Consider the following 18,560-nt stretch of genomic DNA (forward strand, 5'->3'; position numbering starts at 1 on the left):
AGCTTACCTGGAAGATTTGCTTGAGAGAGAACAGTGCTCTTCGTAGCTCACGACCCGTCGAGTTGTACAGCTTTTCTGCAGAAGAAGCAGAGAAAAGAAATCATCAGTTTGATGCATTTCACTTTTTGCACTTATAGTATACATTAGCAGCAAATATTTATTAGCAAACATTTATTCATTTTCTTTTCGGTTTGGTCCATTTATTAATCTGGGTTCTCCACAGCGGAATGAACCACCAACTTTTCCAGCAATTGTTTTGCGCAGCGGATGTAATTCCAGCCGCAACCCATCACTGGGAAAAATTAGCAAATAGTTTAGCTTATAAAAGTGAATAGCTATTAATGTTATAAGGAAATATAATCAAGATATCAAATCTTTTTAATCTTTTCTGCACTGTATAACTTACACATTCTGATTAAAGAACAACAAATGAATCTCATTAATTGTGATTTTTTGTTGAATTACATTAAAAAACAGACGTGTCACTTTAAAACTGCAGGAAAAAACCTTTACTGAATGATAGCGGGATAAAACTGAATAAATAAAAAATGTTTTTTTCTCTAACTAAAGGGTGTCTAAATGGTGTCAACTGATGATCCAACAGTAAAAATTACAAATTCTACACCTTATCAAAAGGGTCAACCACCCTAAATCAAGAATGCATGATTATATGGTGTCATGGCTTTGCAATAAAAAAATGTGGTTATAATGGAAGTAAATGGGGCAAAAACAGCCCCCAAGATAACTAAAGCGTAGTCAATTTGAACAGTACACAAGGGTTAAATACTATTAAAAAAAGTTTGAAGAAGAAAAAGGAATTGCTTTGTTCAAGTTAGTATTCCAAAGTTACAATGACGTATTATTTCTGGTAGAATATCCGAGTGCAGATCCATGCTCGTTCTGACAACTAATTTTGCCTAAAACACATTTTGTGTCGTATGCAAGTTTAATGACAGATATGCACATGTGCAAAAATTGTTAAACTATAAACAATAATTGCGGATGTGCAAGACTAACCATTAAAGCCTGATTTACACTTTTGCGTCAAGTGATCTATGTACCCTTTCCTCCCTTATGCTGTTGTGTGCATTTACGTATACTTATGTGTTCTGTCTGTGTTGCTCTGCAGTAACACTTTAGAAATGCTAGTATGCAATAGGAATTTCACTTTATTTTGCCCGTGTTTTGAGTTTATGTTAGAAATGTGTGTTGCTACTGTTGAATTACTGTATCTCAAATTCACATTCAAGGACAAAAAAAACCTCCAAGCTGGACACCTTTATCCCAGAAACAGTTCAGCACTATCAGGTTGTTGCAGTAAGCAAATTATAAAACCCTGTGTGCTAGTGTTTATTGTTTAGGGTGCACTTCACTTGCCTGCCAGGGATTGTCAGGGTTGAGCAGACCAACAAACCAGCCTACAGTCTCTGACTCAGCATCTATATCAAATAATGAGCATGCATATCTCTCTCTCTCTCTCTCTCTCTCTCTCTCTCTCTCTCTCTCTCTCTCTCTCTCTCTCTCTCTCTCTCTCTTTCTCTCTCCCTCTTCTTGATTATCTCTTTATCGATGGCTCTGAGGCACTGCATTTGGAAACCACAAGTCAGATTGCACAGCATGCTGTGCTCTTTCTCTATTTCCCCTTTCTCAATGCATCCCCATAGAGACTCTCATTAACATTCCGACCTCAATATTGGCAGCCTGAGAGCCAATTTAATCTTGCCTACTGCTGTGTGTGTTTGTGAATGTCAGATTGTGTGTGTCTGCATGCATACATTATTAAAATTTATCAAACTATTATGAATAAATAAATAAAAAACTTTTAAAAGTTTTGTTTAGCTAACTGAATTATGAGATAATAATAATATTAATAATTGTAATAACAACAATAATAATAGCATCAATAATACAACTACTACTAATAATAAAAATAATAATAAATAATAATAATAATAATTTTTTGTGTTTATTATGTTAATTTTATAATTTAAATTATATTTTTGTGTCGGTGCAATAGCCTAGAGCTTAGCGCGCTAGATCAAATCCTGGCTCGAGAACATTTCCCATCCCTAACCCCTCTCTCTCTCTCCCACTTTGTTTCCTGTCTGGAATACTGTCCTATCAACTCAATAAAAGGCAAAAAGGCCAAAAAATAAATCTAAAAAAAAATTATAATTATGTATATTTTTTAGTTTTTTAAATGTAGATTTGACAAACATCAACATCAAGGTCAACAACAACAACATCAAGTAGTAGTAGTAGTAGTAGTAGTAGTTTTGTCATTATTCCCATTCATACTTATTTTATTTGGATATTGAATATTACGAGTTTGTTATGTGGTCAATAAAAAAACCATTGGTAGTAGAGTTTTAAGACATTAGTGCTAGTATCTTCACTCTTCAGTAGTGGTCAAGTTAGCATTTTTATGCCATTTTATATTGGAACTCCAGTAATTGTATTGGCCAGCTGGCACCTTTTCTTACATGCAGCTCCTAAGCGAATTCTGCTCCCAATTTGTAAGAAATATAATGTAATTCTCAAATCCCCAACCCCTAAGACAGACATGAATCTGCTAATATAGGTTTCATTGCTAATAATTACAGAAATGCAATACTCCATACAGGAGTACCATATCCACATGGTATATATCCCATATCCCATAGTATTTTAGCTGAAGCCTCGTGTTTGTCCGCCAGTCCAGAAAGGATTTTCTTTTTCTTTCGGTTGGGCTTTATAATTGGCACATATCACCAGGGCTTGTTTGCATATGCAGTAATGACAGGATTTTGTGTTGGTTTTGACAGGACCACACCACTGTGATTTACCCCAGGCATATGTTTCTGTTGTGGGGTTCTACAAATCATGTTGAACAAAAAAGAAGAACCGCATGAAGCAAAGCTCAACAGACATCTTACTTTTCAAGCAATGTGTCAGAACTTTAATCTGGCTTTGCTCAAATGTAAATCAAAGGCAACTCTAAAAAGAAAGACCCTCTGGCATACCTGCACACTTCTGATTAGAAACAACAAAACAAATACCTGAGGTAAGATAAACAAGCCTTTTTAAAACAACCTGTCAAAACGTTCCAGAAAAAAAAAAAAAAAACAGCAAAAGACAAACTTGAGAATCAAAATCATTTAGCAATGTACAAATTATTGTACAGGGACCATGTTAAAATTTTCTGTTAAATGATCAACAATTCCACACCAGAACAGCTTTACTTTACATGATAAACTTTTTTTTGAACAAATTAAAAACAATATGTTTTAGATAGTCACATACAAGCCCTAACTGTCTGAATACTTCTAACTATGTGTAATTAAATATAATTACACAAATATACACTCACCGGCCACTTTATTAGGTACACCTTACTACTACAAGCTCTGACCTGCTGGAAGTAGCCACCAGAAGATGGGTACACTGTGGTCATAAAGGGATGGACATGGCCAGCAACAATACTCAGGAGGTAGGCTGTGGCATTGACACAATGCTGACCCTACCATCAGAATTTTACAGCAGGAATCAGACCAGGCAACTTTTCTGTTTTTCTATTGTCTAATTTCGGTGAGCCTTTGCGAATTGTATCCTCAGTTTCTGTTCAAGGTCTTCTGTTGCTGTAGCCCATCCACCTTAAGGTTCGATGTGTTGTGCATTTAGAGATGCTCTTCTACATACCATGGTTGTTTTGAGTGGTTATTTGGGTATTGTTACCTTTCTACCAGCTCGACCAGTCTGGCCATTCTTCTCTGACCTCTGGCATTAACAAGGCATTTGCGGGTACAGAACTGCCACTCACTGTATATCTTCTCTTTTTCGGACTATTCTCTGTAAACCCTCTGATGCAAGGTTTGAACTGCAGCTGATCATCTTGGCCATGTATACATGCCTAAATGCATTGAGTTGCTGCCATGTGATTTGCTGGTTAGAAATTTTACGTTAACGAGCAGTTGGACAACTGTACCTAATAAAGCAGCCGATAAGAGTATAATGTTTTTTTTCTAAATTATTTTATTTGTTGGCAACAGAATTGCAAAACACACATTTTGATTTGAAAAGATGATGTTCACAGTGCTGTGCTTCTGATTAAATATTTACATAATAGTAACATAATTGCAATGCAGTCTCTGCAAATTGTTAATTGCTTGAAACTACGACATGCTCATGCGTATTCAAATTTAATAAGAACAATTACTGAAGAACACTATTTTTTCATGCACGTAACTATACTGTGTTTTTACACAGTGGCCAAGTTCATCTATGTAAATACACCAAAACAACATTAACATTATAGCAGACACTGTAAAAAGCTCATTCTCAGCCACTAGACTGACAGGGTATTCGAGTGTCATCAAGTGTCAGAATATTGTTGGACTGCTTTACAGGAGTTATTATTAGGGATTATAGATCGCAAAATTTAGCGGGTTTTTTTCAGCATTTTTTTTAAAGCATGACAGTAAAAAATGAATGCAGTTAAGAATGTATTAAAACATAGATTTGTTTGTCGTAAAAATTTGTAATAATGACAAAAAATACAAATTTGTGGATCTCCTTCCGGGTTCAGCAACGCTGCCACTGTGGCAAGTTTATTTTGGGAAATTTTCTTACCCCTTGGATTCGAGTGTGATCCTGAAAAATCTTTGTTTTAAGGGCTATTCACCCCTTCCCTTTAACCCTACACCTTCAAGCTAAAGAGGATTGGGACACCCCTCCCCCTTGGTGTGCAAGCAAAAAACGAGGGGTAGGGGTAAGGGGCAGAATTAAAATTGGGCCAAAAATTTTTGAGTTTCAGCTCAAAATACTCCACAAATAATATTGTATTAGTCTTCAAATCTTCCCCTTTTAGACTTTGTCCTAATTGTGCCATTTTGGTGAATGTTGCTTTAAATTCGAAAGAGATTGGCTGTTTCTCAATTCCTGATGATCACGTGACCTTCACATTGTTTTAAATGGTAAATTTTTAAACATTACAGCATCCATACAACGATTTATTGTTTTCCCCCTTTTCAAAACATATACTCTGCATAAAAACATTATAAATATATGATGTATATAAATATAATACAATATAAATAAAACATATTTTAATATAAATTTCAGCAAACAAACATCCTTAATGTGTTTATTTATTTATTAAGATGTTTATGGTAATGTTTAGATTCATTTAGGGAAACTCCTGAGGTAAAAAAAAATTATATCTCTGAACTTTAATAATAAATCTAAATAAAATGCTGCGCTTCCCACATCCAGTCGCAATGACTTCTGGGACTTCCAGAGCGAGTTCGGTGCACAAGTCTGCATCGTTGCATCCTCGATATCAAGAACACGTCCGGGAAGTTTCACGCGTCCTCCGTACTTGCGGTCTTGAGTACTGGAACTGAACTTAGGCAGCTGATGGTGACGTTGCACGAGAACACGAGGACGCAAGACCGCTGAAGAATGCATATTAAAAAACAAGAAAATTGCTCGAGGATCTTATGAGCTCAGGGCTCTCTCCCGAGACAGCATGCCAAACAATTCAATTCAATTCAATTCAATTCAATTCAGCTTTATTTGTATAGCGCTTTTACAATGTAGATTGTGTCAAAGCAGCTTCACATAAATGGTCATAGTAACTGGAGCAGTGTGGTTCAGGTTTTAGTATTTAAGTTCAGTTCAGTTCAGTTTAGCTCAGTTCAGTGTGATTTAATCATTACTGAGAGTTCAAACACTGAAGAGCCAATTCATTGATGCGTAGCTCTACCAATCCTGAACCATGCGAGGCAGTGGCGACAGCGGAGAGGGAAAAAAAACTTCACCTGATGGGAGTGAAGAAAAAAAACCTTGAGGGAACCAGACTCAGTTGGGCACGACCATTTTAATTTCTTCGCTGGCCAAAATAAACAAGCTATACATTTTTACCAATAGAAGCTGGTTACATTCACAGACTGTTGCCACACAACTACAAACTACAAACCTTGTATAAACATTATTTAAAAATAATAAATAAATGTCTCCTTTAATGTGTAATTTTCATGATTCTCAAATAATGCAATGAACATGTTTAAATACCATATTTGTAGTTTATGTGCATAAAGATTTTTGTACTTGTAGTTCTGTGTTGATCTTACTTGTCAAAGTCTGACACAGTTGAATCAATGATATATAGCATACAATTATGTGGGTGTTTTAATCGAAATCACTTTAAACCAAACATGTTTGAATAGCAGTTTGTTTATGCATAGATGTTACAACCAAGAAAGACTTGAGAAACTATCTTTAGACCTCAAAAGCATCTGGTGGTAATTTGTTGTCTTCCTCACATTTAACATTGTGTCTTGAAACTTTCTTTCAGAATCAACACAAATATCTACAAAAGCACTTTCTGTTCAAGCAAACTTGGACTCAAAAGTTCCTCCATCTCCTGTTGTCAAGAACCTCAGTAAAAATGTTCATCCATCCATCCATACTTCCCTCTCTTTCTCTATGCAGCATTCCTCTGTTCCTACTGGAATAGAGAAGAGCAGACAGAGACGACTGCAACCTTTACTCAGGGGCTTCCATTCAGTATTCATCCCTCAATTTCTTTCTTTTCACATAAATCTTTTTCTCACTCGGTCAGACGTTCTGCCTTCAGTGAAAGTCAGTATCTTTGATTTAACAAACTAGATAAAAGCATTATTTATTAATTTACACAAGTAGAAAAATCATTATTTTTTAACTCACTAAAATAAGTGACTTGTAGAAGGCATTCACACAGAAATCTATGATACTATATTGGCCACAATGTATGTACTGTAAGAATATAAGTAAAAATGGTTAATGAGTTGTTGGTTTAGAAAATATAGTATATTTCTGACATTGTTTTGACTCATTAATTGAGAAATCAGGCTACACTATATAAGTCACACCAATGTTTTGATTTACTAAAAAGAGTTTTCAGACTACTTTATTTATTTGTTCATTTCCATTAGTCCCTTATTTATCAGGGATCTCCACAGCAGAATGAACTGACAACTGTTCTAGAATATGTTTTTTTTTACAGTGGATGGCCCTCCAGCCACAAGCCAGTACTGGGAAACACCCATACACTCATATTCACAACCACTCATACACTAACTGACAAAAGTCTTGTCGTCGATCTCAGTTGTAAGAGCAACAAATAATAACTTGACTTCTGTTGATCATTTGGAAAAGTGCAAGGCAAAAGGTAGATTTTTTGTTGTTGAATCATCTGTTGAGCTGCATTTCAATTATCACAAATACTACAGAAGACCTGGAACCTGCATGGACCCAAGATTCTCACAGAAATCAGTCAAGTTTGATGAAGGACAATCATGGTTTGGGGTTACACTCTGCAGAATAGATGGCAACAGCATGAGGTATCAAGACATTATGCTGCCCATTACATTACAAATCACAGGAGAGGGAAAATTTTTCAGCAGGTAAGCACTCCTTCTCATACTTCAACCTTTACACCAAAGTTCCTCTAAGCAAAGTCAGACTTTACTGTCCTAAATTCGAAATCAAGGCATGATGGTATTTTATTTTGGTAAAATAAGTGTAATTTAGAGGCCTTTGCCTTTCATATTAGCCACTTCTGATATCAAATCAGAACTTTTTTTTTTATATATAATTTACAGCATAAATAATAACCCAGAAATCCAACTGGATTGGACAAGCTGTATATTTACTATGAATTAGAAGTCAGTTCATTAGAATCAGTCATGGCAGAACCAATTCATTCATTCACACTTTTTGTGCAACCCAACAGTATACCTTGTTCTATTAGCTCACCATCTTTCAAGCAAGATTACCCAGAATTCCTCCTGAAGTCTACACCCCACATGATTCATTGATATTTGTTGGATTTACTACATTTGTTAAGGCAAGTGGTTGCAAATTTACATGGGCTGAATTAAAACAAACAAATAAAATTTTGTAATGTTCAACATAATTTTATTGTTTAAATTCAGCCTATGCAAATTGTTTTCAAACACCTACCTTAAGAAAATGTAGTAAATTCAATAATTTTTTTTTCAGTGCACCGTCCGCCAGCTTAAAGGATGTGAACTGGCAGCTGAGCTCTGTGACTGCTAAATGATGAAGGGTAATGAAAAGGAGGGTCAGTGTAGGATAATTTCTCACAAACTCTCTCTCTAATAGAGAGCGCAGAGAGCTTCAGCGATCCACAATCAGACACACGCTGATTCAGCTAATCTCCAGTTCCTCTCTGCGGTTTCTGGAAGAGCCTCATGAATGTGCTTATGATCACAAAGATCACACAGTGACAAACACACTAGTCATAAAACCACAATCACGACATGGATCTTGTTGTATCATGCAATGAATCCTTCTTCTGGAATGCGTGTGAGGCCGACTCGTAAACTCGCTACTGTACTTGCATGATCACACTATACAGTATGTGGGTTTAGAATGTCTACTGTAATTCAGTTTCTACACAGACTTTCTCCAATAAACCTGTCACAGTGTTATTCCTGCCCTTGTCAAAAAGCCATGTATATCTGCAGACACACAGAGCACATAGGGAGAGTGAGGCCCTCCTTTAATGAGAAATATTTCAGCTCTGATTAGTTCCATACCAGCTGGCAGGGGTAAGTGCCCGCAGTACTCATTACTGTCCTCTGTCTCATCACGTTCAGGACAAAAAAAAAAAAAAAAATAATAATAATGATGGCCAGAGAGAGTAGAAAACAAAGGAGCCAGTCACAGTGTGAGGCAGAGAAAAAGAGCAAAGATATTTACATTTTGCAGCACATAATTATATATTGTAAAATAATGTAAAAGAAATGAATATGGATACAAGAAAAGTTTTAATAATAAAAAAAAAGTAAAAATAAAAATTAATTAAAATGAATTAAAAATAAATTAGAAAATAATAAAATAAAGAATCATCTTTATATGATCTTGAAGACAGGAATAATAATGCCGAAAATGTCTTTTTTTGCCATTATATGAATTACTTAAATTAGTCACAAAATGTCTAATTCCCTTAAACTTAATGCTTAAAGCCAGAGTATACTTTGACTGTCCACATTTCATAATGATCCATTCTCTGCATGGCCCTCCTGATGTGAGTTTTATCACTAAAGGCATCTGCGGAGATACAAAAGAGCAAGCAAGAAGAATCTTTAAACCAGCTGAGTTCACTTGGTGGAACTACACGTGCTGAACTCATGAGTATACTTTGAAAGCTGTGCAAGCATGGCTATGGTTAACAACAGAATAAGTCAAAATTACTTTACCTGGGCCTTTAGGTTGAACTTTTTTTTCCCATATAGACAACAAAATTAGCTGAAACCAATTCAATCCAGGCTACATTATTAAAAGCAATAAAAGGACAAAGACTTTGAATGTACAGTTGAAGTCAGAATTATAAGCCCCCCTGAATTATTAGCACCCTGTTAGTTTTTTTTAATCAAATTTCTGTTTGAACGAAGACTTTTTCAACACATTTCTAAACATAATAGTTTTAATAACTAATTTCTAATAACTGATTTATTTTATCTTTGCCATGATGACAGTAAATAATATTTTACTATATACATTGTAAGACACTTCCATACAGCTTAAAGTGACATTTAAAGGCTTAACTAGGTTAATTAGGTTAACTAGGAAGTTCGGGGTATTTAGACAAGTTATTGTATAATGATGGTCTGTTCTGTAGACTATTGGAAAAAAAAAATTAGTTTAAAGGGGCTAATGATTTTGATCTTAAAATGGTTTATAAAAAAATAAAAATAGCTGAAATAAAACAAATAAGACTTTCTCCAGAAGACAAAATATTATCAGACATACTGTGAAAATTTCCTTGCTGTGTTAAACATAATTTGGAAAATATTTAAAACAGAAAAAAAGAAAAAGAAAAAAAACATCAAAAGGGGGCTAATAATTGTGACTTCAACTGTACGTTCCACAAAAGCCGAACAAAGTTTTGAACCAAAGGTACAACATGTAAGATTTTTTTTTTCATTAAAATATCCAAAAACCACAAGAACAGTGTTATATATACTGCAAAAAATAATAATAATAATAAAATGAAAATAAATGGAACACTTGAAGTTACATTGTGTGTTCCCTGAGTGTTATGAGTAGTATATGTCGCTGAGATATTATACTTACATTATCCCAAATGTTTCAAATAATGTTCCTTAAATTTGCCAAGTGTCACAAACCTGTATCGTCATGCTAATGGTGTCACACACCTTCAATTTCTGTTTTGGCTTTATAATAACAGGGAAAGATAAAATAAGAATTAATATGTGTGTTTTAACAAAGTCAATTAAATTACGAAAAATTGCTACTAAACTACTAAAACAACAACAAAAAAAAAAACAGGCCAGGCCAGGCCAGAAGGTAGTTCATAAAGGTCTGGTATGGCATAAGGGGAACAAATAAATACACTTTTTTTTTCTTTTTTTTTAGGTGAACTAACCCTTTAAGTGTGAAAGTGTTAGACAATTATGTATCACCTGAGGGAATGCACATCACAAATAATGATACTGTATCAATGACACCTGCTGCCTCTCAGTGGTTTTCATAAAAGCCAAAAGAGGAGACTATGAGCATGGAAACATAAATCAGTTTTTATGATTTTACACCCACTTCAACATTTTCTGAGAAACTAAGGTCATGCCTACTTTGATACCAGTGTCTGAACAACTCTGTCTGACGATAATGATAATAATTATCCAGCAATAAAAGTATAAGCAGTAATTGTGATACCTGTCAGTTGCTGTAGGGGCTGTGAGGAAGTGATAGAGTGGTATCTGTATGGGAAAATCTAAAAACACACACATTTAAATGATGTCTGTATATAATTGATTATATTTTCCATTGTCGAACCATGTTCTGGCTTGATAATACATACACTGTAAAAATAACCATAAATAAGCATTTTTTTTATTGTGATTCATATTTTCTTTTTTATTTTCCCCTCTTTATTTATGCTTTTGAATGGGATGATGGGATCTTGATCTTTCTTCCTACAACTTTTGAAGCTGATTAACATTTTTTAATTGTTTAAAGCGATATATTGTCTTTGTTGGTTTTATATATTATGATACAAAAACATGTAATAAACTGCCAGTAGATTTTTTTGTTATTTTACAGACTTTATTTTTTTATATAAACAATTTCTTGAAAATTATATTACTTCAAACTACAAATATCAATAAAAGTCACTTTGTTAAACTGTAGAGTTGAATTCTTCAACATCAAACCAAGCAGGCAAACAACCTCGTTAATATTAGATTTAGATTTAGGTTGTGATGTCAGGTGACCAAAATTAAATGTCTTGCCAGCATCTAAGGACAATGTTATTTTGACGTCCAATAACAACGTCAAATGAAATTTATATTTATTTGATTTTAGATTGTGCTGGAAATTTATTTTAAAATTCAACATCGAGCCAACATCCTAAACAAACATTAAATATTGACATTAAATACTGACATTTATTAGTCAGGAATAGCAACCAAAATTCAATGTCTGATAGACGTCATAGTGGTAACATCCATACAATGTCAAGCTGTAACATCATTAGACGTTGATATTTGGTTGATTTTAGGTTGGATGTTGGACATTGACATCCACCTGATTTTCATTTCCAAACAAAATGGAACGTCCCCACGATGTTAGGATGCAAAATCAATAGGGGGTGCCTTTCCGAAAACCATTGTTAGCTAATTAAGATGGCAAGTTGCATTGTTACAAAGATAGTTTGCTGTTCCAACGAACATTCACAAACTGCATCGCAAACTTGTAAGCTTACAAGTTATAAGTTAGACTCATAGTTCCTGGTTGTGTTCTATTCCCTATTATTCCCCAATAATTCTTTATTTATATAAAATATTCTAACATTTAAACTTGGAATGATTAATAAAAGAGCATTAAAGTCGTCTCCCTTAGGTGTAATTTGCTTTCAAAGTATTTTTACAAAATCAGATTTAGTGATCTTTATATTTAAAATTGTGTTCCCTTTGCACTTTGAAAACATTTTAGTAATTTTGAACACAGCCATGGCTCATGACAAAAGCTCTGTGACTATTATTTAAAAGCAGAATTTACGTTACGTCTCCAAAACTTGTGAAATCAAAAATATGAGCCTAGCATACGTAATGGTTTTAATTTATAGTAGGTTATTTATTAAGTATCTGTACTGTATTTGACATGGGCCTGTTGGTTTGAGCATTTCTTTAGTGGTTTGAATGTGTCAATTGTAAAAGTAGACTTTCAAAAAATATATATATACTGTATATACATACACACACAAACACACAAACACACACACACACACACACACACACACACACACACACACACACACACACACACACACACACACACACACACACACACACACACACACACACACACACACACACACACACACACACACACACACACACACACACACACACACACACACACACACACACACAAATAATAAACCATTAGAATACTTGGTAGCTAAATGATTTTATATGGAATATCTTAATATCATTTGTACAGAAAACATAAATAGGTCCTATATGTGTGGTTTATATAATTTTCAATTAATAAGGAAAACGAGTGCATGTTTTTTATCAAAACTAATAGTGGATTTTTTTTAACAATATCATTTGCACACAAAGTTTTTTTTTTTTTCTCTAAAGATGTTCTTACTCCACCATATTTAGCGCGTCATTATGGGTGTTTTACATTATAACTAACATGGTTCAAACAATGGATTTGCAACAGAGAAACTACCTGTTTTGGGAAAGACTCGTCACTAAATAGTTCTTTTTCCTAAATGATGCATCATACTATGATAGTTCAGCCGCGAATTCTGTTGCTGTTTGTGAAACGCACCCCTGATGTCCTGTTGACATTCTGTGCCTGCCCTGAAAGTCAACAGAGCAGAGATCAAGGTCCCATAATGCAAATCACAAATAAATTGAAAACACTTGTCAACCACAAAATACAGAAAATGTTAATCATCAGATATTATTTCATAGAGTAGTAAGTAAAATGATCTGACTCAACTGAGCACGGAAGTATTAGTTGATTTTGTTAGAATTTTACAGTTTCCATCCTTTTTTATTGGTCTAATTTGATCCTGTGTCTACTAAATATGACATATGAATTTACAAATGTATATATGACTCCTTAAATTAAAACAGCTCAGAATTATAAAACGGTTAGCTTTGCTTTGAAATGTTTGCATTTTTTTTTTCATTAAATATTTTGTCACTTAATTATGCTTGGGACTTCTTGATTTTTAAGAGTTACTTTGAGTGATTTTTGACAATTAATACACATCAACAGCAACAATTAGGGCTGCATCATTTTGGAAAAATCTAATATCGCTATATTTTTATTCCCTGTGATATACATTGTCATGTGAATACAATTTTGCTAGATGACTATTTGGGAAAAAACATTCTAATTTTAGATTGACTGAAAAGATGGGGAATGCATATGCATAAAATATAAGAAAAAATCCACAAGCGACAGGATTCAATAAAGAAAAAAATACCAATTAAATACACAGCGTTTGACTGTTTTCCGATGAGTCAAACCGTGTTAAGGTATACAGTGACACACAAGCTAAATGATAAATTATAATCCAGGCTTAACATTTGCAAAATGATGAGCTATAATTCAGACTCAACATTGTGTATGCTCGCGATGTGACAATTGCGAATGATCACATTGCCATAGCGATGCTGAAACGATATATTGTGCAGCCCTAGCTACAATAATATTGACAATAGCGGTTTGTTTGTTTAATATTATTTTGATTGTTTTCTCTTCTGTTTCACAAGTCTCCACAGACCACCTGCACATATTTCCTTCCCTCCGCCTCTCCAACTCTGTTCTTCATTTATGGAGAGAAAACAGGAGTAATTACGGTGAAAACCTCCTCAACATGAGTGTGGGCTCATAACATGCTGCTTTATGGCCTGACAGGCTTCTCTGCTTTCATCCTCTCAGTCGGTCCAAACATGGAGTGGGTGACAGGCCCGAAAAAACGCAGATAAACACAGGCAGGTGGAAAACATTAGGCAAAAATGCAGGTAATAATGAGATCACTCGAGAGCGGTGGAAAGCAAAACTGGAGAGGATTTGCTGGGTGAAGTATAGGGAATTAAGGGTCTGTGCGTGTGAATGTGTGAGGGAGTGGATTTTATTTGTGTGTGCATCTGTCTCCGACTGAGCCAATCTTATAGACTTCAATATCATTAATTTTGTGAGGAGGGGTCATGTCAGTACATAAATAAAAATCCCAAAAGTCTCCTTAATATGTTCTTTTACAGCAGTTTCAGTCAGTAATGTTTATTACTCTGTTTCATTGCATATTTTGAGGTATCACATCAGAAACAACCAATGGAAATGGCAAATTTTGAAAAAAAAAAAAGTTTTTAGTCTTATTTGTGGTTGTTTTAGGCTTTGGTGAGACTGAACTCACTAACTCAACCAAAAATTATTAGCCGAAAATGGCATTTTTTGTTTCAGACCAAAAGAGTTTATAAAGTACTCTGCTATGCCAAGTCTGCTATATTAATACCCAATTTACACTAATACGTTTTAATTTTAAAGTTCAAAAGTTTTGCTACGGTTACACCTTCTGTCCACACTACTGGTTTTTGAGCTACTAAATTTCAGCGTTTTGAAAACGATGAAGAAGCGGTTTTGGTTTTAAAACGCTGCTGCTTTGTGTTAGTGTGGATGTGGAAAAACGAGCATTGGCAGCAGACAATATTAAGTACACAAAGTTTAGTCTTAAATCCTTTCCTTGTAAATTCAGACTTTGTAAGATTTATATGGAAAAAAAAAACACCTGAGGACACATCGGGTAAATCTTAAAAGGGATCAGAATACTTTATAACGTCATTACATCACCCTGGATACATTGTCTTAACAATAAAATAAAAACAGGATATAGCTGCCTATTTTTATTTTGATATTAACAACTTAACAGACACCAACAATGTTGAGGTGTCATATAGCTACATATTTATATGAGCGTCCTCTTCACTGTGTTCATATTTATAACAAAACTGATCCTATAACATTACTGCTTACATAAATTAATATATCAACTTATCTTTGCACTCAGCCAAAACACGTTACCTGACATTAAGTAATAGACTAAAAAGACCATTGAGTCGAGTTAGATAGAGACAAGATTAATTAAATATCATGTTTAACAAATACAGCTGTATAGTGAGATGAGATCCAGCAGTATATCCATAATGAACTTTCTGGCGTGCGCTGCTTTCATCTGGGGAGTTGTGTTCAAAGCCCCTGCTGACTGCCTGGAGCTCAGATGTTCATGATGTGCGTTTTCTGTGGTGTTTAGGGAGAGCATTTAAAAATGCTAGATGAAACGCCAGTGTGGACATGGACCGTTTTAATTCTAAAACTCCATTTTAAAACTAAAATATATTAGTATATACGGGGCCTAAGTCTATGCTACTCTACACTTCCCACTAGTGTTCAGTGCGCTGCTTCCATTTTCCATATAGACAAGGCAAGTTTATTTATATAGCATATTTCAAACATAGTGGCAATTCAAAGTGCTTTACATAAACGAGAATAAAAAAGACAAGAATAAGAAAATAAAAAACAAACAAACAATAAAATGATTAAACAAGCTAAAAACAGATTAAAATTGTTAAAACAGGTTATAAAAGGATAAAAAAAGAAAAGAAAGACAATATTGCGATCTGTCAGATGTAGCACAGTGCTCATTCAGTAAAGGCACAGCTAAACAGATGTGTTTTCAGTCTTGATTTGACTGAACTCTTGGAATTTTTAGCTTATTTGATCCTAAAGATCTGAGTGATCTGTTGGGTCTGTATTCAGTGAGCATATCTGTAATTTTTTGAGCTCCTTGGCCATTTAGTGATTTGTAAATAAGTAATAATACTTCAAAATCTTTTCTGAATAAATGCGATGTATCAACTTTCGTACCAGACACTGAAAGTGCAGTGCCATGAAACCCATCAATTTCACTGGCTTGTGACACACAAGGGTTATTTGTTGCTGTGGTGACCAAGATGCAAGAGCAACAGAGTCAAAGTTCTTTTAAGACAAGTCATTTCACTCGGCGGCCATCTTTAAAATGCCTCTCGGGCAGTATGCTTGGGAAGTCTGTCTCAGTGGGGAAACATCCAATTCTCTAAAACTGTTTGCCAAGCTTAAGATTACATTACATTTATGGCCAAATTACACTTTATCATCCTCTGGATCAGGGCCTGAGAGGGACTCAAGCCTTAGACTGGCCCACCTCAGTTCACGACTGACTATATTAAAATAAGGTAATTTCCAATTCAGTTTCTAATAACACAATCACATCTTTTTTAAGGAAACAGCTGCTTTGGAAATTCAAATGTTTTTCATAAATCTGAAAACATTAAAGGGTAGCTAAATCTCCAACAATATTCTTTAAAACATCACAATGTCCTTTCCTGCATTATCTGAATTTATATTCTGTGCAAAATTATTTATAGATAATCTGTCCTTTGTAATGGTGGTTACACAAAAAATAAAAATATAAAATATGTACACCTACATAAGTAACCCAAACAGTATTATACGTCTTAACAATAAAACTGCAAAATAAATAAATAAATTAGGCGAGATTCCAACTCGGGTCGGCAGTGTCGTGACGCAACACACTGACTACTGGACCACAATTATATTCACTAAGGTGCCACTGTTTGAATGATAGTTATGTCATTATTAACCTGCAGGCTGCATTTTGCTTACGGGGCTGCAAGAAAATGAATAAAAAGAGCAGAGCTGCGACAAAATAATTAATAAAAAGAGTGAAGCTATGGTCAAATAAATACATAAATTTAAAAAAGTGCGACTACTTAGAGTGCAAGCAGCTAGGGACACCAGCCCTCACGGCCAAAAAAACGGACCGGCCCACCGGGAATTCTCCCAGTCCTCCCAATTAGCCAATCCGGGCCTGCTCTGGATAATGCTTTGGCAGATCAAGCTGTTCTTCAGATGAATCTCGTTTGAGTAGTTGCATTTGAGTAATTATCAAATGTGCATTTGACAGAACGGATTGTAACTTGCATTCACTTCATACAAATTACAAAACCAAAAATCCTTTTGTTTTCAAATGCACTTGGTTCATTTAAAAGTACAGATTTCAATTTTTTATGTGGATATGTTTTTTATGTCTGTGAAGCAAGCATTCACTAAGATTCTAGTGTGTTTGTGAATCACAAAAACTGTCATAAAAGCAGACGTCTGGTCCGAGCTTCTCTCCCGGAGAAACGTCAGTCTATAGCGAATGATGACTGGCTCCTGTACTAGTAGGTGGGGCTTCATTCACCATATTGACAATTACACTTTTCCCTATTGACAACTATATAAGTGACATGTCTTGTGTATACTACAGTCTTTGGCAAAGTGCAACTTTTTAATTGATTTGTCTCTGCCACTTGAAGTTTGTTAAGATGTATGGTTCTCTTTGGTGAGAGCCAGATGGAAGTCTGGTTCTTGGTGTTTGATTAGTTTTATTCTATCCTGTCATGGGGCACACAAGGAGAAAACAGCCCAACCAGTCACAGCTTCTACAAGGTGGGTGTCATCACCTATCACCAAAGGTCAGGACCTCCCTTCCATAACAATGGAGAGTGGAATATCCTGCAGTCCATAATTCATCAACACCAGAGGCTGACAAGAAAGGCTTTCTTTTTATGGGAACGTTTTGACGGGGAACAGAAGGCTTTGTGAAGGATTCATGAACAAAAAGTCACCACGCCTGAATTTAAATAAAGCGTGAATTTGAAAACAACTCATAAAACATTTAAAACAGGGTGGATAAAAAGACTTGAAACCACATTAAGTGAAAATGCAAGCAATTAGGAGTGAAGTGCTGGCAAACTGGCTGGAATCAGAGGATCTGTTAAAAAATACAGTGTGTGATGATTCATAAAAACAGCTGAGTATTTTAAAGCTCTGCCATGTATGTTTATATATATATATATATATGTATATATATATATATATATATATAAATATATATATATATATATATATATATATATATATATATATACACGCACAATAATTCATATTATTCATGCTAACATTAACACATTTTAAGTCTTTCGTAGCATCAGTTTATAAATATAAAGCTTACATTACTATCGTTAAAGACATTGCTTTTTTATAATTTAAATTTTAATTAACACTTTACAGCCATACGTGATTTTATTATAGTGTAACCATAAAAACTATTTACTATACTATTTAATATGTAAACTCATTAAAATAAAGCTATAGATTTTCTCTATACTGTTTTTGCTGTTGTTGTTGTTGTTTTTGGTTTTAAAGCAAAGCATTAATCAAAAAGTTTCCTTAGTTCTGAAGCTTCTTTACTGTGTATATCATATTAAAAGTTCTGTAGCATATAATAACTCAACAATAATATTAATAAAACATGTTTAATATTTACTGTGTAATTATTTACCAAGTTCAACATAGTTAGTCAGTTATGACACTTTTTTGGGTTTTTTGAATCTTCAGGTCATAAAAGTTGCTTCATTCCA

General features: G+C 34.4%; 1 protein-coding gene across 9 annotated transcripts in view; it reads right to left on the reverse strand.

The window, feature by feature from the left end:
- The window catches only part of fhod3b (formin homology 2 domain containing 3b), a 339,130-nt gene that overhangs the window by 143,075 nt on the left and 177,495 nt on the right, over nt 1-18,560 (reverse strand). For all 9 annotated transcript variants that reach the window (XR_015511250.1, XM_087286868.1, XM_087286867.1 and 6 more), the window contains exon 4: nt 8-75. Coding sequence is in view for 8 of the 9 variants with exons in the window: in XM_087286868.1 (XP_087142994.1) it covers nt 8-75 (68 nt within the window). In the remaining variant the exon portion in view is untranslated. The remainder of the gene's footprint in view (nt 1-7; nt 76-18,560) is intronic.

This window comes from Danio rerio, chromosome 16 (genome assembly GCF_052040795.2).
Source record: "Danio rerio strain M-AB ecotype USA chromosome 16, GRCz13ab, whole genome shotgun sequence".
NCBI classification, from domain to species: Eukaryota; Metazoa; Chordata; class Actinopteri; order Cypriniformes; family Danionidae; genus Danio; species Danio rerio.